The following is a 24,059-nucleotide window of genomic DNA, read 5'->3' as shown; positions in this document are numbered from 1 at the left end:
TGGTTAAATTTATGAAATACTTCTTATTATGAAACTATTATAATTCGAATATTATTCAGCCAGTTTCATTTCAAGCTTTACACTGTTTTTAATCTATTGGTAGATCATTTCGAAATACAAACTTAACATTAGAAAAAACAAATCTGCCAACAGAACAAGTTTTTCAGAGTTTAAAATGTCTAGAATAGGTTTAATAATAATCTATATTTGTTTTTTACTTTGTGTGTTTGTTCCACAATTCAGGAAATTAAAATACATTGCCTGCTTTCTCTTGGTCATGACATCTACTCTAGTTATAGGACTACTCTGCTTACAGAAAGCCTAGCATAGAAATAAAACCAAACACATGTTTTTGTTTTTTGTTTTTTAACAATTTCAGAGCATCCTTCTACTTTGCGGTTTGATTTGTTGCTTGTAGAATCGTGAGAAAAATACTTTCTACATGGATTTTGCAGCTAATGTAATATCTTCCTGCAAGCAGGCGTGCAGGAAATGATGAATTCTGTTCAGGAATTTAGGTCTGGTGGGGAAATGTTTACATTTAGGCTATACAGTTAATTTCGTTATTAACCAGTTAAGCACTTTTTAAAATAAGATTTTCATGTGGTTTCTGTTCGCTGCAATTTTTCTAATCACATCTTCACTGTCACCCAGGTTGTATTTCTCCTTTTCCTTTTCCACCTTTGATACAATTCACACATCATCGAGTGTATGATCTTTTCCAAGTGAACATCTCTTGCTCTTCACAAGTGACCAATCTTGAATGAGATTGTTGTCTCTGTGAACCCAAGGCAGGTCTCTCTCTCCGCAGCATGGTTGGTCTCCTCCTCCTGTGTGCCATGACACCTGTTTTTTGCCTGAGCCCTTGGACAGTATCCCATCCAACAAACCCTTCCATAAAGTATTTTCTTTCCTCAACTTTGAAGAACTCAGACAACCCAGAAATATTCCAGCACAGCCTCATGGCTCCAGGAAGCAGCGATCTGAGTGTCCTGCTGCAAAAAGCCACAATGGCTTCCCTGGGATGTCAGGGCCAGAAAGAAATAAGGGCTGTTCTGGAAGATGGACATGGGCAAGGTGGAGGCTGGAGGCATTATCGGGTCATCAGTGCTACACAAGCAAAGCACAGGAACAGGGACTTCATCAGCATCTCGCAAGGGTTCGTTATGTTCCCAATAACCGGCCCAGTTAGTCTGTACAGATCTAAGCTCCACAGCCTGCTCCAGTGTGTTCTTCTAACTGGTGTCTAGCAATCTGACTGAACAGAACATCAGCTTCTCCATGTCTTGAAGAGAACGACAGCTGAATATTTTCTCAGTATCCATAACTGAACTTAGAGCAGTTGCATACCTGTGTATAAGGACAAAGTTGTGGAACTAGGTTTACCTTTAATGGTTTAAACAATAGTCATTCAAAGACTAACAGTAAATTTGTTGACAAATATAACCAAAACATAATTTTCTACTTATGTCGGCTTTTGTTCATTCTACTTATCTCCGATTTTGTTAGTGGTCTCGGCCTTAGGCTCGGCCATTGTGGCGTCAGATTGTACTTGGCTTATTTCATTTGCACACCAACACATCTTTGTGCTGGTCTATAGGACATGTCTGCCACTTTAGTTGCTATTTCAGTTGAATTGTTACTTTTACTATCTCAATTCTTTGCACAATATATTGACATTAATATCAATCAGAAAGTCTTCTCCACTAAAATGAATATAAATTACCTGCTCATTTGCAGCTTGCGGTAAAACAATGATGCCTCATTATATAATTTTGGGCATGGTGTCTCAAAGAACAGTTGTCTGTAGAACACAGGTGATATACAAGCAGCTGCTACCAGGTGGGAGGATGAGCCCCGCTCCCCAAGGTAAGACAGCATCAGACCAGACCCAGAACCTTCATTGATGGCAAACAGATCTGAAGATGGATGGCGGCTCTTAATGTATAGTACTGCCTGCACCAGATCAGAGGGATCCCCAAATTCCTGGTAGCGTGGAGTAGTAAGCAGACATCTCCCATGACCACGACGATGGAAGACCACAGTGTAGAAACCTTGCTGCAGAGCCAAGCGACACAAACTCAGCAAATTTTGCGTGATCTTCCCCAAAGCATTAGGAATCAGAATGATAATGGATGGAGTGCAGGTATGGTAGCCTGGAGCTCTTTCTCCTAGATAATGTTCCCTCTTAGCCTGAGCATTCAGGTCTTTAAGCCTGACAGCCCAATCTAGTGCTACGATACCACCATCTTGTATTAGTAAATGATCCCTGGTAAAGGTTATTCCACAGTGTTCTTGTGCATCATCCTCAATGGGCCATATGAAATTGAAGAACATTTGTAAATGAGGGTCTGCTTTTGGCCACCTAGCCGGTGGAGCACATGCTAAAGCTTTACAGTTCTGTATGATGTTGTTTGCCAGAGCTATCGATTTGTAGATCAGCTTGATTTTTGACTCCTTGTCCCCAGTGCCATACAAAACACTGGGGTGTGGAAGCTTCAATATCGAGCAGATTATGATCCATATATGCAGAGTTAGCTGCCTTGTTCCTTCCTCTACAAGATGGTAAATCCACTTTGATTGAAAAAGCCTCGCAATCGTGAACAGGAACATGGAAGGCATCAGGCAGAAGAAGAATTCCCACATGACTGACTTCTTTCAAAAGCTTCAGCCCTGGAAACTAGCAGTAGAAAATAAGCACCGTTTTATCCTGTTCAGGTCCATGCAGACAGAAGAGCCGTTTGTGGGAAGGTGTTGAAACTACATGCTCACAAAGATCAGCTGTTCAAAACAAATCTGCCTCCTCCCTGTTCATTGAACAAATAGGATACTTGTACCTGAAGGAAATGAAGCTAAGTGGAAATCAGATGAAACATGTCTTGATTACTTGAATGAATTTGATCCTTTTGTTCGTTCTCATTACAGAGCTAAAAGACGTGACCAATACAAACCCCTACAGAGCTTGTGTAGGGCAAGGACCTGCACAATCTTTGGACCTTGACTATTTGTTTATGTAACCAGAAGGTATTGTGAACTCATGTAAGCTGATGTCATAAAAAATTTATAAGTTCTTTTCAGTTTAATACTGTTGCAGGGTTTTGCCCTTTCAGTGGGGGGGGGACAGAGAAATGTGTGACTGTCAAAAAAAAAAAAAAAAGATTAGGTAAAATTAAAATCAGGTCAAATAAAATGACAAATTCTCCTCCACTATAATTACACATCCCACACATTTAACTTTAAATTTTGAACAGTACAGGTGAGGCACAACCATTCAGTAAACTGGTAAAAATCAGGTAGTACTGTTTTTGAAACAGATACCTGTAGACACAGTTTTCTCAATCAAGTTATTAATATTGGTTAATATCGGTTTTATACCGTTATTGAAGTCACTCCTCATCGTGGAAACCTCATGGATATTTTACTGCTTTCAAGTTAACAGCTGAAACAGAAATACATGTACAGTGTGTATGTGCACAAGAACAACCAGATTTCTTTTTTTTTTTTTTTTTTTTACAAAAAGATGTTTTTATTGATATCATCATCATTCTCACAAATCCTTTATAGAACACACAAAACTCAACTTTATGTTCTTTGGTTTTGATATCGTGCTAGTTTTATTATCTAAAAGAATATTTACATTTTGAGAACCACATGAGATCTTTCATGTTGGTCAAACATGGATAAGTGTGAGTGTGGGTGCTGGACAAATGGAAGGGCCAGTTTATAACATCACTATAAGGAGCCATACTGAGAAGACCTCATGGGAGGAGATACTGGGTAATTATTAGGGGTGTAAACCTCAGGCTTACACATGATATGATACGATTTTGATTCTTAAGGCAACGATACAACATTTAACTATACCACTGAATCTGCTATAAAAGTATAAGATACAATACAATTCCAATCAAAATGCAAACAATTATGTTCTGATTCTGGTGTAGGCATACTGTTAATTTGTGACTGATGACGTAGAGAAGGACTATTTTAAGTATCATATTTATGTGCAAATCAGCTTGTCTGTACTTTTTTTAATTATACTTGATTTATAATCAATTACAATAAATGATTTCATTCAATTTTGACTCATAAATGCCTTTTTTTTAACTTCCATTTTTACTACATTTTGCCAATTCCCAATTATCACCAATCAACCGATCACATGACCGTTACGAACAAGTCTTGATGGTGTGTTCATACAGTGGGTCCTACAGAGAATGTGACAGGCTGAATTTGACTATTGCCTGATTAAAACCTGCATAAATATAGACTCACCAGCCACCTTAAGAGAAACACCTGTATACCTGCTCATTCATGCAATTATCCAACCAGCCGATTATATAGCAGCAGTGCAATGCATAAACTCATGCTGATGTAGGTCAAGATCTTGAATAATATGAAGATTTATATAGGAGTTCATATTAAGGCCCTGTTTAAACTAGTGCGTGTTCGTTTTAAAACGCATAGCTTTTGCTACGGTTATGCCTGTCGTCTACCGGCATTTTCGACCCTTGCAAACGAAGACTTTTGGAAACGCAGAAGACCCCGTTTTAGTTTGAAAACATCTGGGCTGACATTTCAGTGAAAACAGACCAAATCGAATAATTTTGAAAACGAAGGCGTGGCTGCCCACATTCGCTCCCTGATTGGATCTTCTGGATCATTGTGTATCCTTCCCTGATTCGTCAAGCCCCTACCATAAGACCATTACGCTACCTTAATCGTATACACAACAACATGGAGACTGAACCGCAAGCTTTGCTGGCTTTGTTGTGATTCTTAGCAGCCACTTTGCAGTTAAATTGTGTATTTTAAAATACCGCAGCTTCCTACATGCGCAAGAAGCAAACTATGATTAAATTAATCGGCATAAGCCCTACATGTAACGCCGGTTTCGGGTTAGACCAAAAGAGAGTGGATAGCGGACAGCAGACAATGAACCCGAGGGGAAACGAGTCAGATGCGTGGTGACGAGGTTTCTTGACCCATAAGCCATTTGAGCAGTTCACATTAAGAGCAGGAAAAAAAAACAGTTACAGCTTCTTTTTCTACATTAGAAAGAAACAATATCCATTATTGTTTTATTTCATAACGAGTGTATGACTGCTTATGTGACCTATGCATCTGTTTTTACCATTTTTTAATTGTTTGTTTTCACTGCAACGTGCCAGTGTACTAATGTTACAAATAAAGTGAATTATTTGAATTTGTATCGAGTTTGATTAAGTACACGCTAGCGTACATGCTAGCCTCGATTATCCATATTTAGAAAGAAAAAACATGACAAGGAAAATAGAATGACTAGAAAGACGTCCTTGCTTTTCCTCGCCATCATGTTCATTGTTGTACCTTCCGGTAACTAGCAACCAACTTCCTGTCTACACTTGTATGCGCATGATCAGTGTGCATGTATAGTCATGTGACATGCGTATTCTGTCGTGTAGTGTGGATGGAGATCGTTTCTGAAATACAACGGAAACGCCAGTGTGGACGAGGATCGTTTTCATTTTAAACCGCTGTTTTAAAACGAAAACGCACTAGTTTAAACAGGGTCTAAGGTGGCTGATGAGTGTATATCATTTGGATTCAAGATGGCTTGAAGTTGCCACCTGTATAGCATATGTGCAATAATCATCCCTTTATATTCTATACTCGGGAAAGATGTAAGCCATTAGTAAGAGTTTTAAAATGTAACTATTGCTCATAGCCTTAACAGTTAACAGTTAACAGTTAAAAGTTGTTTAGTCATGAATGCACTTGGGTGAATGCTGTGGTAATGTGGAATATGTACATGCATATATGAAGGGGTCAGGGAGGTTGGCAGTGTGTAGAGGAGTGATTGTGCTTTACTGAATCACTCAGACAGTGCCGTTGGTGTACTTTGAGAGCTTATTCTCTAAGTCACTGATTCGCTTTTCTTGAGAGAGAACTGCAGCCTTCAGACTCTGAATCTCCTCTATAAGCTTTTCCAACAACTGAGGCTAGCAAGGACAGTACAGGAGGAACAGCAGAGAAGATAGGAAGTGACAATCGATGGAAGAAAGAAGGAGGAGAAAAAGAACAAGGGGTTGGGGCAAAGATACAAGAACAGAATGAAAAAAAAACATTTTAGGAGACAGGAAACAAGAAATAGAAAGCAGGGTAGGATAAAGCTCTGAAGGAAGGTTCTTTTTGAATTTGAATGGAGTAACAGGGTGAAGAGATGAGGAGTGGAATGGAATAAGAGTGAGAGATGAACAGTGTACTCACTGGCAAGCTGCTTCCATCGACAGACGACATGCTCCTGCGGGGTGCAGGCCTGGGGTCCAGAAGATTCTTCTTGGCCACTTTTAGCTCTCTGCTCTTTGGGGGCATGTAGCCATCCTTCAAGGAGACTAAGATGGGGTCTTCATCTCGCCCCTCCAGCCACTCTTCAGGCTCCAGTGCAGGGTCTGGGCCTGCTGTGTCCGGATAGAGGTCATCTTGGAACAGATCTGACTGGAAAGGAAGAAAGAAGAATTATTAGGACTATCCTAGGACTGAACTAATGCCTTTAATATGACATTAAACAAATTCTCTATTTATATTGTTACACTAATCATGCTTGTGTTTGGTGAATCATATTTATATGTACTTACATAAATGTACTTACCTTTCTAGGGACTGTCATCATTATAGGTTCACATTTCCTCTCATGAAGCTTGTATAATCTGAACACACAGAATCAAAGACTGAGATCTTTCTTATGTGTCTCTTGAAGAGTATGCCCATGCATGCTATTATCCAACCAGCCAATCATGTGGCAGCAGATTAATGCACAAAATCATGCTGATACAATCAAGAGCTTCAGTTAATGTCTCATCAGTACATCAGAATGGGGAGAATTGTGATCTCAGTGACTTTGACTGTGACATGGCTGTTTGTGCCAATTTGAGTATTTCAAAAACTGCTCATCCCTTTGTCTTTTCACATACCACTGTCTGTAGAGTTTACACAGAATGGTACGAAAAACAAAAAATGTTCACTGAGAAACAGTTCTGTGGACGGAAGTGCCTTGTTGATGAGAGAGCTCAGAAGAGAAAGGCTAGACTGATTCGAGCTGACAGAAAAGCTGCAGTAACTTAAATAACCACCCTACAACCGTGGTGAGCAGACAAGCATCTCAGAATGCTGAGCACTGAGACAGACGCACAGAAGATGAAATCGGGTTCCACTCCTGTCAGCCAAGAACAGCCACTGAGGCTACACTGAGCACAGGCTCACTGAAGCTGGATCAGAAAAACATCACCTGGTCTTGACTGGCTGATTGGATAATTGCATGAATGAACAGGTGCATAGATGTTCCTATTAAAGTGGCTGGTGTGTGTAGATGTCAATACAAGACATACCAACATCCAATTCTATACGTACATACTCAGCTCAAGCTCACCTGGCAATCTCACACTTGCTAACATCAACTCCTCTCTTGGGCATGAAGCCCATGCCTCGCTGTGGCTCTTTGCTACTGTATGTGCTGAGGTAGTGCACATAGGGTGGCTCGTCTGTGATCTCAAAATAGCGAATGCTGCTGTCCCCCTGGAGGTAGAGACGAGGAAGAGAGACTTAGGCCTGTGATACTCTGCTGAGCACTGAGATTAAAATGATGCTTAATTGCTGCACATACCTTACCACACAGATATACCAGGCTGGTATCTGGATCATAGAATGGCAATAAGACCCCATTACTTGTGTCCAACTCCAAAAGGGCAATGGGTTCCTCGAAATTCGTCTGCAATTAAGAAATCAGTGTTTGCATTTCGAACACTGTGATCTCAAGGTTTTGACAGAACATTTGATAGAAAACTAATAGAAATGCTGTTATTTTCATTACAATTTTCTTAACAGGATCAATACATGGATGGAAACTTTGACCACATTTAATGGTTGTCTATTATTATTTTTTTTTTACTATTTTCATTTTTAAAGTAATTTGGACATGTGGAATTAGGCTAAGACGAAAAAAGTGAATATAAATGAAAGCTATCTTATATTTTATATACCTGTATACTTTTGGATTCTGAGCCTATCCCGGTAAAACCGGACACATCGCCTATATGTCCGTACCAGATATTTATTCCCAAAAAAAAATAAAAAATCATTGCAGGAAATGCAGTTTGCTTAATATTAATCCTAGACAGGATGAAATTACACACAACTTCTTGACATTTCAGCTGTGCAATTCTAGAAACTTTGTTTTCTACTAAATCTATGCAACTTTTAAATGTGTGCATATGATGCTTGGAGGCTGATGGAAGTAGTGTCCTCCTACCGGGTCCCAAAGGCCAAGCTCCCTCTGACTCATCCTGGTAAAGCCTGTAGTGAAGATGTTTCCCTCTCTGGTGAAGATGGCTCTCATGGGCCTGATGCCTTCATGTGGTGCTAGTCTCTCCTGCAAGGACAAAGATATACATCAGAGAGACACCTAATTGAAAACTCTGCTTTCTGTACTTTTTATATCCAATTTGTGAGACCAAGAGGTGGTCTTCTTCCAAATATACTTCCTTAGAATGAGTTTGATAATTGCAGTGTCACAACTGAATAAAGTTAATTCTATAAAATAGTCTAAAACAAGTCTCCATTTTATTAGAACCATCAAAAGTGAACATACCAAAATGGCTAGGCAATTCTCAAAATGGTGGAAAGGCAGTAAGTTAGGCAAAGGTGCATAATCTACCCTGGGACACAAATGACTCAGAAACATCACATGCAAAATTCTACAAATTTGCAAAGAGTTGTTGAAAGTCTGTTATTTAAAGGAAGTGCTGTGACTAGATACAGGCATGTCTGAATAGAAGTCTGGAAATTCTGTCCACGGGCTGGGACCAAGGACAGGTCCTGTGACTGAGAGCCATGTATAATGGCTGAGGATCATGGGAAATGGATCAGAGATGGTTTGTGGCAGGTGCAGACAAGGACGTGACAAAAGTAGTGTAAGGCATAGTCTGATAATTAAACTTTCCGGTCTCCTTGTCTTAATGAGAATAATAATAAACGTAGGACACGGATTTTAATTAAAATATATTGTTATTGTGTTGCTCTAACACACCCTTATAACCATGTTGTAGCCCCAAAGAGGCAGCAACTGGTTCTGTTTCTTGACCACTTTGAGCAGTATGTTAAGATTATTACTGGTCACATTGTACGGGATGATTCCAATAAAATATAGAATCCAAAAAATGCGTTCCGCATGTCAGGTCATACAATGAAGATACTCTAGTGATAGACCTGTGATTTAAGAAAATGACTCTCTTCTGCTTACCTCATCCAGGCTCATGCAGAATATATGGTCGCATAATAAGGATCATTTTTGTCCATTAGCATGTTTTGTTTATGTTCCTGCCACTACTGTATTTGTAGCTCTCCCACGAGTTTCACATCATCCTATGGGTGGCTTTCAGATGAGAGAAAGTGGTCACACACTTTCAATCAAAAAATGTCTGACACTCTGAGAATTGTCTTTGGATGTTGTTTTTTTTTAGGAGATTTGTGAATCTGGCTTGACTGTGATCTCCAGCTTTCATGCTCAGCCTTGTTTTGTTGATATCTGGAGGAATTATTTCTTTCTTTCTCTATACTCACAGCGACTACCTCTCTCTTGCGGGGGTCACAAACACGAAGGCGGCGGTCTTTGCAAGTTGTGCAAAACAGGCTTCCGTTGTGGTTCCAGCTGACGTTGTAGATGAGGTCTGGGTGATCTTCCATTGAGATTATTGGCTCTCCGGTGCCCACATTCCAGATTATGATCAGATTATCACTGCCTGCGCCACATAGATACATATAATGGACAACATGGATCAAAATACAGATGCTGACAGAGATGAGAATGATTTGCATTGAGCATAGAGATGCATAAGAGTGGAGCGTGCACACCTGCAGTGAGAAGGATGTTGCGGGCAGTGGGGTGCCAGCTGACGATGCCCACGCGTTTGGAGTGGCCCTCCAGTACCACAATGGGCTCGCTGATGGGCCGGGTTGGAGTGTGGTCTGGGATCTGCCATATCTGCAGAAAAAAATGAGAGAACTCATAGTAGTAAACTAGCACAGAGGCAGCAAATAGGCAAGCACTTTTTTAGTTATTTCCATGTCCAGAAAGCTTAGTAAAGGTATGATTAATTTTATGTGCTGTATTTAATTAGGATCACACCAACAACAACAACAAAAAAAACAATCTATAAATCTGTGCAGACATCATCTTATCCTGATCCGACCTCTTGGCCTGTGAGCTCAGGGGAACAGAGTAGCATGAAATAATCAAGGTCAAAATAGGGCTAATTATGACATAAATATATGATCTAAGCTCAGCTGAAAATAACCATGTGTTACATGCGAGTCTCCTTGTAATAAAACTATGAAACTCTTATGGAGTCAGCATAGTTAATCCACTTTTAAGTGCTGTGCAAAAGTCTTAGGCAGATCAAACATTTTCAACAATAAAAAAAATATCTATATATAAACAGCAGGAAACTAAACAATGTCAATATTTGTCATGATATCCCTTTGCTTTTAGAAATTAATTACTAGATAAATTACAGGTACAATTTATGCAGATTTATGAGAATACCGGCTGCTAAGTTTTTCTATGCATATGCCACAGTTCTTCTGGAGACTTAGACTGTCACACTTCCTTCTATTTTTTAATTTTTGTCTGAATAAGTGGTCTTTTACATGTAATATGTTATTTTCTTTACTGACATACAAATGTTTGTTATTTTTTTATTGCACTTTTACTATGATTGAGCATAGTACCATATGTCTATTCTATAATGTTAACGTCATCCCAAATATTTTAGAAATGCTACGTCAGTATTCAAGTATGAACACACTATCACTATATAACAGCTGCAGTAAGTTTTCTGCACCAGACGTGTTTGTAATGTACTGCAACGTGATGGAACTGACATTCATCTGTAATGAATATGTAATATGTTGTACAAAAAAAAGTCCAGACAAAGAACCAAAGTCAATGCAAATGTATAAACAAAATATAGGATGCTTTTGCAACAGTTAGTGTACATGTGTATGTTTATATGAGATAGATAGAGAGAGTATGTGAGCAACTTTAGAGACCTATAGATCAAAGCAGGATGAAGATTTACCATGGCAGTGGTGTCTTCAGAGCCGCTTGCCAAAATGTTGTCGTTGTGGGGACACCAGTCAATGTCCAGGATAGGCCCGGAGTGTCCCACCACCAGGGGATAGTTCTTATCCACACGTCCCACCTGTAATGTGTAACACCAACCACAGAAGAGACAAACAGCACAATAAACAGTCTAATAATTTAAAAACTGATTTCTACAGATTTATTTGGGCAGGAATTAAGCCAGACAAAATTAAGCCCTCTGAATCAGTTGTTTGTTTGTTTTTTAGCCATCCAGAGCGTCCATCGTAATCATGATTCTGACAGTATTTGGAGAGCATTTTGTCCCCAGATGGAGTGACATAGTTCTGGAATGTTCAAATGTCTTTTTCACCTGGCTCTACATGAGCACATTACTAGTAAATACACTATATGGCCAAATGTATGTAAACACATGACCATCACACCAATATGAGGTTCTTCCCCAAACTGTTGCCACAAAGTTGGAAGCACACAATTGTATAGATTGTCTTTGTGTGCTGTAGCATTACAATTTCCCTTTGGAACTAAACGGCCCAAACCTGTTCCCTCATTACAATGCCACTGTGGAATTGTCAAAGCGAGCTCCATTAAGGCATGGTTTGCAAGAGTGGAAGAACTCTTGAGCCCTGACCTCAACCCCACTGAACACCTTTTGTGTTCTGGAACACAGACTGCACCCCAGGCCTCCTCATCCAACATCAGCGCCTGACGTCACTAATGCTCTTGTGGCTGAATGAACACAAATCCCCACGCTCCAAAATCTAGTGGAAAGCCTTCCCAGAAGAATGGAGGTCATTATAACAGCAAAGAGAATCTGGAATGGAATGTTCAAATAGCAAGTTTGGGTGTGATGGTCAAGTGTCAACATACTTTTGGTCATATAGTTCATATTAACCTGCAAACACTTAGGGTCCTGTTTAGTCTTTGAACAATGCGAGAATATTTTGTCTGCTAATTTGTTACTATTTTAGAATAATAATAAAGATGATAATGTAACATATATGGAATTATGCTGTGACCAGTATTCCTTATCGGACTTTTCACACTCTTGGTATCTTTTCAACAACCGTTATGTTGGAGCGTCACCCTGGAGGACCTTTTTTTATTATTATTATTATTATTATGAAAGTTTTTTAAAGGATTTGTTGGCTGCTTTTCCAATGTTATATGTGAAAACTACTTGTTAAGTTTACACACTTGCATCCTGCCTCATACAGCATGCTGCAAGAATATAGATCTGGTTTAATTACACCCCTAAGACAAACTGTCCTAATTCAACTGACTCCAGGTTTGTATGTGTGTGTTCCTTTCCTGGGCTGCTCCTGCTGCTGTGGCTCCTTGCTCCCCTGGCGTGTATTTATAACCCTGTGACGAGGCGATGAAAAGGCAGTTTTTATTCTGACCTTTCTGGAACAGGGCCGGGTGAGAAAGCAGGCAGGGTATTTATAGGGTGTCTATTAAGCCCTGCTGCTACATGCTCATGTGTCTGTGTAATGAGCCTGCATACTGCATTCCCAAAAAACAAGAAGAACTGTATTTATATTCTGATAATACCCAGCCATCATCCTTACTAAATGATGGACTGATATGGTTACAAGGTGGTGATCACAAAATAGCGAACATCCATATAAGGGATGTAGAACAGTTTTCTAAAAGCACACTCTGTTATACTGATCTACGACTGACCGGTGACGTTCTCATAATGATATACAATTAGTGTTCATGTACAGATTTCACACTGAAAGAACCAGCTGGTGTTACCAAGTGGGATGTACAGTATGTGTGGGATAGAAATAGTTCAGCCTGCAGATTACACCTAGCAAAGCGCTGGGCAATAGGCATGAGTTTCAGCATCTATCTACTCTTTTAAGGTTGCTAATCACTTATCAGTACTGATTAACCATTCAGTACCAGGTAACAACAATAGTTGACTATGGGAACTTGGCACGAGATTCTTCCAACTTAAGAATCAATTTTTTTCCCTCATGTGTGAGCATCTACAATAGCATTCTGTCATTGCTTCCTGAACAGAGAGCATGATCACGGAGTTAAATGCTCCTTCTTTAACACAACAGTGTCCTCAATAGAAATCAACACTACCTCTCACATGCTCAGTAGAGCTTGAGTGTAGACTCACCTTTCCCTCCTGATGCGCTGAATGGTTTGCCAGAACATCTTTTTCTATGACCTTTCCAAACTCTTCCCATGCCAGAGATTTTTTTGTGCAACTACTTTTTCTGCAGCCCTTCTGACTCTCCTATACATCCCAATTGAATAACGTCCACCAGTGCATCCTAGGGTTACCACCATGACAGTCTTCACACCACAGCTTCTTGCATCTGCCTCTATGATCAACGGACTTGACCATGTTCCATTCAGACTCAACGTCCCTGATCTCACTTGGTACATGGAGGTTGGAGTTAAATTCACCGAAGCTTCTGCCAGATGCTCCAAGCAACCCATCCTCGGTTTACCAGGTAAATGTGACTCCTTTTTGAACTCACCATCCCTCAAGGTACACTATATAGGCAAAAGTTTGTGGACACCCAAGCATAACTCTCATGTGATTGTTGAACATCACATTGCAGATTTAGTCCCTCACTGCTGTTATGATAACCTCCACTCTTCTGGGAAGGCTTTCCACAACATTTTGGAACAATGCTGTGGGGATTTGCCCATTTAGCTTGAGTTGAGGTCAGGGATCAAGTACTTCCACTTCAAGCTTCGCAAACCATGTCTTCATGGAGCTCGCTTTGGGCACAGGGGCATTGTCATGCTGGAACAGTTTAACAGTTTTCATTCCATTGAAAAGAATTTGAAATGCTACAACATACAAAGACATTCTGTACAATAGTGTGCTTCCAACTGTGTTGCAACAGTTTGGGGAAGAACCACATATTGGTGTGATGGTCAGATATCCACAAACTTTTAGCCATATAGTATACAAGGAAGACATGCATTAAGATAAGACAATAAGCTCTCAGTGACAGTCCTTTCACCATGACAATATCTCAATCCACAAAGGGGAAAATTACAACAAGTTTTTATTTAAAGTCTTGTTTATAGTGTAATCACTCCCAGGACGAGCTCCAAATGCACCTCAAGCAACTAATGAGCTAATTCCTATAGTGAGATAATCATCATTAGCTGACAGGTTGGCTCAGAGATGTTACAACAGAGACATTAAACTGTGCTGAGCTGCAACCCTCCGGAAATCTGAAACACACCGCTCTGTTTGACCAACAGTAGGCGTTTGTGGAGATTTTATTCAGGTTAGTTTAATAATATTGCTTATGTCAAGGACATGTTATGATTTTGAAGCTACTGCTGCACTGATTGCCAGTATTAAAGTGCTCAACAATTTATGTACTTTTACAGGATAATTTTTTAATCAATTATTTATTTCTACACTCACAGTCTCCTTACTCAAGTTAAAACTTTCAAACACAATCACACAATGAGAGTATGCCATACTCCGTTACAACTTATTCTTCTTCTTACCTTTGAAAGGGGCAAAACCAAAAAGGCTCCTCCTCCACTTGACTCCACTATAACTGCCAGGAACTTCGGGTTGACTGCACAGAACGAGCTGTCCCACGTCACCTTGGAAACCCGAATATCATCGTAACTCTGCTCCGCCTTCGCAGCTTGACCAAAAACATGCCGGAACTTACTCTGGCGCACAATACTGCGACTCATCACTAGGAGATAAAGAAAGGAAAAGGTCAGCTCAAAGAAGGCATTAAACTTATACCAGCCATTAATACTACATAAACAGAAGTGAACAAGCAAAAGAAATGTTTATTTGTATTTGTGATATACAGGTCACATCCATTTCTAAGCTATTACTGTGAAAGTATTTGCATACATGATTAGTTTATTGCTGGTTAATTAAACAATCACTGACTATTTATTTAAAGGAAGACATTTTAAAGCCCTGGCATTTCTAGAGCAGGACCAACATCCAATCAATCAAAAGTGGAAGCTTGACTGACCACTTGCTCAAAGGGAACATGCATGGATAATAATTCACTGTTCTGTCTGTCAGACTGAATCTAATCTAAGTAAAGGAACACAAGTGCTAACAAAGGTTTTTCTCCAACACACATGACGCCAGAGATTGCATCTTCTGCTGCTCATGTAACATCATACAGCCTTTGAATGATACTTGCAGGATAGCGCTACCAGTCTTATTCTGTATACATGGGCTAAATAAGGCCCATGACTGAATAGTGTCCCTCATGGACTCCCAACACAAAAGGCTACACCATTACTGGGATTTGAACTTGCAATCTCCTGATGATAGCATGAACAATTATAGCTGCACTGCTCATGAGCAAGCTCAGTTAGAATAAGAAAGCATGACTCAACTGAGCACCAATGGACAAATCCAGGTTCCTTCGCCATCAGGTGGAAAGAAACTTCAGAATTTGGCGCAAGAAACATGAGTCCGTGGAGCCATTATGTTTGAGCTAACAGTACAGTAAAGTGTGATGGTGTGGTGAATGCTTTCCTGCTACACATTAGAGCCCCTGGTACCCCTGAGGAACATCTGAATCGCATGGTGTATCTGATGACAACCCTTAATGACTGCAGTTTATCCAAATTCTGATGGACACTTCCAGCATGATAACGCACAATATCAAGGCACTCATCACCATCATCTCTAAATAGGACCTAGATAAGTTTAAAGTTAAAGTTTAATCCATGCCTTTCTCCAACAGATTGGATTATTGTAATAGCCTGCTTACTGATCTCCCCAAATATACAGTGGTGCTTTAATTTTTTTTTTAATTTTAAGAGTTTGTTAACCCTTTAGAATTGTCTTTAATTCTACATAAATATGACCTAAAACATCAACGGATTTCCACATAAGTCCTAAAGGTAGATAAAGAAATTAAACAAATGAGACAAAAATATTATTCTTGGTAATTTATTTATTAAAGAAAATTATCCAATATTACATATCTGTGACTGGCAAAAGCATGTGAACCTTTGCTTTCAGTGTGACCCCCTTGTGCAACAATAACTGCAACTAAACGTTTCCGGTAACTGTTGATCAGTCTTGCACATTGGCTTTGCTCAGTACAGAACAGCTTTAATTCTGGGATGTTGGTGGGTTTCTGGACAGGAACTGCTTGTTCAGGTCCTTCCACAACATTTCTATTGGAGTAAGGTCAGGACTTTGACTTGGACATTACAAAATATTAATGGTTTTTCTTTAACCATTATTTGCTTGAATGACTTGTGTGCGTAGGGTCATTGACCTGCTGCATGACACACTTTTTCCATGGACAGATGTACTCACATTTTCCTTTAAAATTCACTGGTATAATTCAGAATCCAATTTTCCATCAATGATGGCAAGCCATCCTGGTCCAGATGCAGAAAAACAGGCCTAAACCATGATACTAACACCACCATGTTTCATAGATGGGATAAGGTCCCTGTGCTGAAATGCAGTGTTTTCCTTTCTCCAAACATAACGCTTCAAAACATTCTATTTTGGCCTCATCTGCCCACAAAACATTTTTCCAGTAGCCTTCTGGCTTGATCTTTAACAAGTTGCAAAGGGGCAGCAATGTTCATTTTGGAGAACAGTGGCTTTCTCCTTTACAAACCTGCCATGCAAACCATTGTTGTTCAGTGTTCTCCTGATGGTGGAATAAACATTAACCAATGTGAGAGAGGCCTTTTGTTACTTAGATGTTACCCTGGGTTCCTTTGTACCTGGTGTACACATCTTGCTTTTGGAGTGATCTTTATTGGTGTTTACCCACTCCTGGGGAGTGTAATGAATTTCCTCCATTTGTATATTATCTGTCTGACTGTGTATCGGTGGAGTCCAAACTCTTTAGAGATGGTTTTGTAACCTTTTCCAGCTTAATGAGCATCAACAATTGTTTTTCTGAGGTCCTCAGAAATCTCCTTTGAATGTGCCATGATACACGTCCACAAACACCTGTTCTGAAGAGCAGACTTTGATAGATCCCTATTCTTTAAATAAAAAACAGCACTCACTCATACCTGATTGTCATCCCATTGATTGAAAACACCTGACAAATTTCACCTTCAAATTAAAGGGGTCATGTTTGGGAGTGTAATGTATCTGTTTGTGCAGGTATAAGCTCTGCAAAGTCCCAAAAGTCATATTTTCCCCCCAAGGGATTTATTCTATCTAACAGAGAACACTGCTACAGACCTGCCCAAAATGCCTCATTCAAAGTCCAGATTTACTTCCATAATTCCTCTACGTCACGGAGTACACTATCAGCATAAACCCGTCCAAAGGCAGCCACAAATAAGGAAACCGAGGCTTCAGTTAATTCAGGCACTACATAGTGGAGACGCCGAGCATTTCGGTGTGAAAGCAAAACCTCTTTGTCTTGCCTTCCGAAAACGGCCGAAATCAGTGGTTACTGGTTATTTATACAGCTTCCTGAACCTGGGCAAGTACAAGGCAGGCTACACACAAAGGCTACTCCTGAAAAATCAGGCAATTCCCACTTTGCTTAGACAATCTTGTGCTTCTGAATCAAAACCTGTAAGTATGTTTGATTATTTTATGAAGTATCTGCTATTGACTGTTCAAATGTTGAGTTTTGTATTGTGGCTCAGTTGCAGACCTCTGCTAACATGCTAGCTGAAGTTTGCTAAGTTGCCTCAGTTTTTTAACTGGTTGTTTGTATGTTGGTGGTCTGTAGCCTTTTTCATTCAGCCTGGAAGTAGAGGAAATGCAATAATGTACATTATTTGACAAATAATGCATTTTTTTTAACATTAAAGCATGTTAACCTATTTTATTACATCCAATCAACAAAATAATTAACATTTAAAAACGTTTAAAAATAATATGACTCCTTTAACTGCTAATCCTAGAGGTTCACCTACTTTTGCCACTTACAGATATGTAATATTGGATAATTTTCCTCAATAAATAAATTACCAAGTATAATATTTTTTATCTCGTTTGTTTAATTGGGTACTCTTTGTCTACTTTTAAGACTTCTGTGAAAATATGATGTTGTTTTAGGTCATATTTATGCAGAAATAAAGAAAATAAAACTTTCAAGTACCACTGTACATTTAGACAGCTACAGCTTATTTTAGCTTGCTTTGTGCACAGGGGCATTGCCATGCTTTGGGCCTCTTAGTTCCAGTGAAGGGAAATTCCAATGCTACGGCATACAAAGACATTCTATACAATAGTGTGTGTCCAACTTTGTGTTAACAGTTTGGGAAAGAACCACATATGGGTGTGATGGTCAGATGTTGATGCTGTTCTGAAAACCAATGAGAACCAATGAGACTAACCACTGCAGGTTTGAAAGTGATTTATTTGAAAGTGTGTGTAAATACAGTTTATTTGTAAGGTGTTATATATATATATATATATATATATATATATATATATATATATATATATATATATGATATGTATACACTTAGTAGATTTATATTCAGGTTTCTTTGAGGTTTAGAACTTTTTGTGCTTGAGAAATGGTAGCTTGGTAAAACATACTATATGATGTAATGTAAAAGTTGCTCTTAGTAACCTCAAATATCTCATTATACCCATATTAAAAAGCTAAATAAAGTTTTAAACCATGGCTTAGAATCAGAAAACACTATTGAAAAGACTATGGCATAAAGAACATAAAATGTATAGCTAGACAAAGTAATCAAAGGCAAAACTAAGCACATGTACTTCTTCTTACATTTTTAGACAAAGTTATCGGACACATTTTTTTTCAAGCCGAGAGGCTTCAGAAAGCATCACGTCATTTCCAGTAAGGGAACATAGTGAGCATCGACACATGTGGCGCATTGTGGGATTTTTTAGAGAGCAAACGTCCTTAAACTGGCCCTTAAAATGGCCAACTCCCTGATCAGTGCCCTGACTAAGGAACTGACTGACTATGCACCCAGTCTTGCTGCACCAGGAAATGTGCCGAGTGTCGAGGGGATTCGTGACACAAAATAAATTTTGTTTAATGATATATATAAAACTAGAGCTGCAACAACTAATAATAATTATATTATTACTCTCAATATTAATAGATGAATCAACAAAACTCATTATCGATTAGTTGATCTGCGCAAGGTACATTTATTCATTACATTACTTCTGTTCGAAAAAAACGCTTCAGAGAGTAAATACTAAAGTTGTGTCCCAAATGATGTATTATACACTCACTCTAGGGCTGCACGATTATGGCCAAAATAATAATCATGCTTATTTTGATCAATATTGAGATCACAATTATTTATCACGATTATTCACTGATTTTAGGAACAACATATTTTTATTGCACTTTCACATTTAAATAAACAGACCGCTGCTTTCACCTCCATGTTGTGCTACATTCCGGCTAATGTACAAGTATTTGCATCAAATTAGACTGGTCCTTAATGTGCATCATCTCGTAGAAGCAAAATATAAATAAAATTGTACCCAAATTATAGGATAAGTAAAAATAAAAATGTCATCAACCAAATGAAAATATCCAATCGAATATAACAATATGCAACTAAATGAAAACAACAAAAGGAAATAACAGTGTTTACAGGAGGAGAGAAGAAGCCAAATTACCCAATAGAGTGGTGCAGGGGTGACGTAATTTTGTACCGGAAGCCGGAAGTTAGCATCACACTGGTTCCCTTGACAAAAACCAAACAGGATTTTCCCATAGGCTTTTGGATTATAGCAAAAAATAAGCTCTGTGATCAACAAAAATTTACAATACAAACACGTTTTGTCCATCAAGATAATTTTCACAAAAGAACACAACTTTTATGTTAATAAAAGCCTAAATACAATCGCCAGGAATAAACAACTAACTGTATGCTAGAAACGAATTACACCACAGTCGCTCAACTTCAACATCACCAAGTTTCTGACAACTTTTCCAAACTTGTTTTAAAAACATTTTCCATAATACGGATTTACTCTGTGGATGAATCTTCATCCACGTTTTTTTGGGGGGAATTGTGCACAGCATACCTGAACCAGTTTATCTGCAAAGTTTTTTCCTGTCGGCATGATGACGTTTAATGTCCCCGACAACGTCTGTAGTCACATTTAGCAATATGTTAGTGTCATGATGTCCCCTAATTTTTAGCTCTGAAGGGCTAAAATGCTAACTCGTTTCCGGGTTTTGGCATTACAAAATGACGTCATCCCTGCGCCACTCTATGGTGACTGGCTGTATGTTTAGGAAGCGCTTGATATGACATGCAGCAAAGTTTTCTATGAGTGGAGGACGAACTTTAAATGTCAATATCGCAGTCAATAATGTTCATGTAATTGTGGGCAGTCAAAATCGTAATCAAGATCAATATTCGATTAATTGTACAGCCCTAACTTACACTCTGCACTGTGTACTCTACGTCTAGTGTATGAATTTTAGAAAGGTAATATTGTCTCAAAAGGAACACTAGCAGGTTTTTTACTAATGGGAAGTATAAGCCGCTTCCTAGTCGTACACATGTAATGTCACACCGCTATCTTTAGCAGATACCCAGAGTCACAGACAATGACTTTCTTCAGTTTACTGTTTATGTCAACGTTACCTTTTATTTTTAAAAAATTATGCATAAATACTTATATATATAAAATGATAAGTATTTATGTATAATTTTTTATGGATGTACAAAAAGCACTGAATTAAACTACAGTCCTAAATTAATAATATATATTCTGGTGTGTATCTGTGTGTATTGGGTTCTTTTTAGTCTTATATACTTGGACAAACAGTTGTGTAAAGTTTTAGTCTGAAGTTTATATATGATTTATTTTTAAACAAATGAAAAAAATGGTACTGAAAGTCGAAATTTTTTAAAAAAAATAATCTTTAGTTGCAGCCCTATACAAAACATTTTTTTTTAAATAATTATTTTATTGATAATTGTATAGTAGGCAAACACATTCCTGTTCCAAAAATTCTAATCATCATCATCATCATCATGTGTAGCATTCAACACAAATTTACAAGAGAATTAGCATAAAAGCCAGTCACGGTCAGTGTGATGTCCTGTTAAATCTCATTAAGCCTCTGCACACTGAATTTCTTAGGAAGATCTTGACTTAATTATGTCTTCTTGGGAGAATAAAGTGAGACCTGAGGACAATTTATTAATTAAAACATGCAGTTTGGCTGATGTTTTCACATTATTTGACTGTGCTGATTTACAAGTAGGATTTAAAATAATCTTTCTTCCCTCTTTTTAAACAACTCCCAATTAGAGAAATCGAATACAAAACTGTGAAGTTGTGCTTTAGGTTTCAGTTCTGTTCCTTACAAAATTCTATTAATTCATAATGCTTTGTTTTATGTTTAAAGAGCTTTTACTATACCTAAAGTTTCCTCTAAACATTCCAGTACAACTTTACAATATGGCAGTGTGTACTTTTGTGTTTTGCTGTTGCCTAGTTTGTCACACAACTGTGTTAACCCGTCATGATGTTATTCTGGGAAGCTAGGCAAGACAGATGACAAAAACAAGTACACATCTATCACTAACAAAATCCCACTCTCAGCAAACCGCACATAGGATCAGTAATGAACTAGATGTATCTGTTGAGTGATCGTAAATGTGTCCCTAATTTATATTTCTCCATTTGCATACCAGTCTGAAAGGTTAAGCTTGCTATTATTGACACAATAAACTAGATCTGTTTATAAGGAAAGTCACAGGATGGACTAGTTTTGACTGAACGCTAATCCATTTTTTTTGTTTTTGTGCCACAATTTTGTTGTGATAAACATCTAAATTAAAGAGAAATGTAAGGGATATCACTTGGATTTTGCAGTGCAAAGGCAGTGACACTTAAAAACAGTGACACACTTATGAAGTCCTCATTAATCAGACTCAGCCTGTGTGTTTTCAGCTGATTGTATCTGCAGAAGCTCCTCAGACCACCGTTAACTCCCACTGCCACAAATGAATAATCCCTAGAGTGCGAAGCCATGTCCATTTAGCATGTCTTTACAATTTATTTAGGAAGTGCGCTTCACAAATTATTTGTTTCCTCTTCAAATGACTCTTTTAAATCAATTGAATCTATTCTCAAGCATGAATGAATCAAACGAAAAAGTTGGAACTTTATAAAAATGTTTTTAATTAAGAGAGTGTCAGAAAGAAATTTGTACTGTATGAATAACTAGCTGCATTTATTTTATTTATTTATGTGTAGCATGTTAAATAAGCACATTAATAAACATGACATGATGTGCTGTTATAGGAAAATAATCAACAATGAGGAGGTGTGATAAGGTATTACTACCACCCTGATGTTTTACAATAAGAGCGGGTGATGAAGTGTTTCATTCCACTTATACAACAGCAATGTCAAATATAATTTTTTTTTAACCATTTATTAGGGTTCTAAGCACTGAACATGTGTAAGCACCCTGTTGTTATTCTTCTTCTTCTGGCTAGGGGATCTATGGCAGACCATAGAACCACCTGGTAAAAAGTTGTGAAATTTGGCAGACGGGGGAGGGTTTTAGGAACATTCTGACTAAATTTGGGCCAAGCACTGCCAACGCACTAGCGCCACCGTCGAGTCAAATTTGGGCCTAATTTGGAAGTACTTAGAACTACTGATCATAACTTTTGAACCATGTGTCCAAAATTGATGTGCCAGGCATCCCTGGATTCCCTGAGTCTAAACGAGTTGAACACACCCTGTGACACTCAATTTCAGCCTAATTAGATTTTATGCCATCTTGGATTTTACAGCACCACTTACTGGTTAAAAGTTACAAAAACATGCCAAAAAAATTCTTCCATCTTTGTGACAAAATGTTTTTATAGAGAATCCTGAAAGCGCAAATCCCTCAGTCTTGAAGACTTTTCCATGGGAAAGTAGGAGAACCTACTATTACCAAGCGCTGACACTGGAGACTCCTAAAAGAGCAGCTCCTTACAGAAAGATTCACTAGATCAACAATTATGTTATTAGGGTTTTTTTTTTTTTTTTTAAATTATCATCATCTTTCTTTAGCTTTAAGGTATTAGAAGGAGTACATTAACCCAAATTTGAATTTGTGCCAGAACTATTGTCAGAGCTGCTGTGATAGAAAAATGTATCAACACCTTCTGACCAATCAGATTCAAGAATTCAACAGGTATAAATACAGAACAGCAAATCATGACATGTGGGTTTGGGTAGTGGTGGATTATGTTTTGTGTTTTATCCCTGTCTGTTTTCTGAATGCCGCTCTGAATTCAAATGAATCAAACCACGCGGCTCGATTCACTTCAACCGGAATCGACTCTGGAAAGTGAGTCCACCGTTAGCGCAAATGACATGGCACACTTTCCTAATATAGTAATGCTATATTATGGTCCCCCACCTCTCACATGGGGCCACACAATAATACCCCCTCCCCTCATAACGCCCTCCCGCTCTCTCACACCTGGCCATTCGCCATAAATATTCTTGTCCTAAAAACCCACTCCCAGTAAACGCCGCGTGCACAGCATGCTCCAGTGTGAGAGCCCGAAAAGAAGTGCGTAAGCACAGGGCCACGAACTGCGGCGCGGTCTGGCGCAGCCTTACGCACAAACCATGACATGGCAGTAATAAATAAAAGACAAATGTCTTCATAATAACGCAACTCGTTCACAAAAGCAAAACGCTTACCTCTGTATTTCTGTTATATACGCCTGGTATTCTTTGTCAGATGATTCTCTCCTTAGTTTCTGCAGTTTTGGTCACAAAAGATGCAACTCGTTCCTTTTTTCCCAACTGAGAAAGTTTATAAACTCGTAAAAAAAAAAAAAAAAAAACTCGGCGTGCTGGTTTCCAGGCTTCTACTGAACGAAAAGAGAACTAGATAGGGGCTGACTGGACAGTGGGTTAGGGAATGGGGGAGGGAGGGATGGAGCGAAGACGAGGCGGTTCTACGCCGGA

The 24,059-nt window shown here is 38.7% G+C and overlaps 2 protein-coding genes across 6 annotated transcripts in view; both read right to left on the bottom strand.

The window, feature by feature from the left end:
• Positions 1-24,059, bottom strand: part of coro6 (coronin 6) — a 26,329-nt gene extending 2,270 nt beyond the window's left edge. The window contains exons 1-11 of one of the 5 annotated variants that reach the window (XR_006984020.2): positions 23,790-24,056; positions 14,639-14,838; positions 11,115-11,237; positions 9,889-10,018; positions 9,598-9,776; positions 8,288-8,407; positions 7,643-7,747; positions 7,409-7,554; positions 6,632-6,689; positions 6,250-6,477; positions 3,376-3,439 (exon numbers count right to left, since the gene is read on the bottom strand). Coding sequence is in view for 4 of the 5 variants with exons in the window: in XM_017492704.3 (XP_017348193.2) it covers positions 5,859-5,981; positions 6,250-6,477; positions 6,632-6,689; positions 7,409-7,554; positions 7,643-7,747; positions 8,288-8,407; positions 9,598-9,776; positions 9,889-10,018; positions 11,115-11,237; positions 14,639-14,836 (1,410 nt within the window). In the remaining variant the exon portion in view is untranslated. Of the gene's footprint in view, positions 1-3,375; positions 3,440-3,488; positions 5,982-6,249; positions 6,478-6,631; positions 6,690-7,408; positions 7,555-7,642; positions 7,748-8,287; positions 8,408-9,597; positions 9,777-9,888; positions 10,019-11,114; positions 11,238-14,638; positions 14,839-23,789 lie in introns of those variants that run through there. The other 4 variants (XM_047161657.2, XM_017492705.3, XM_017492704.3 and 1 more) reach the window with 4 other exon arrangements.
• LOC108278934 (protein ABHD15) lies at positions 1,086-3,368 on the bottom strand. Its single transcript, XM_017492702.3, has 2 exons — positions 1,727-3,368; positions 1,086-1,350 (listed from the first exon to the last, which is right to left on the bottom strand). Exons 1-2 carry the CDS (start codon positions 2,644-2,646, stop codon positions 1,236-1,238), a joined length of 1,035 nt encoding a protein of 344 aa, XP_017348191.2. The 5' UTR covers positions 2,647-3,368; the 3' UTR covers positions 1,086-1,235.

The sequence above is a fragment of the Ictalurus punctatus genome, chromosome 18 (genome assembly GCF_001660625.3).
Source record: "Ictalurus punctatus breed USDA103 chromosome 18, Coco_2.0, whole genome shotgun sequence".
In the NCBI taxonomy this organism is placed as follows: domain Eukaryota; kingdom Metazoa; phylum Chordata; class Actinopteri; order Siluriformes; family Ictaluridae; genus Ictalurus; species Ictalurus punctatus.
Note: the sequence above shows the minus strand (reverse complement) of the source record. Positions and strands in the feature narration are given on the sequence as shown.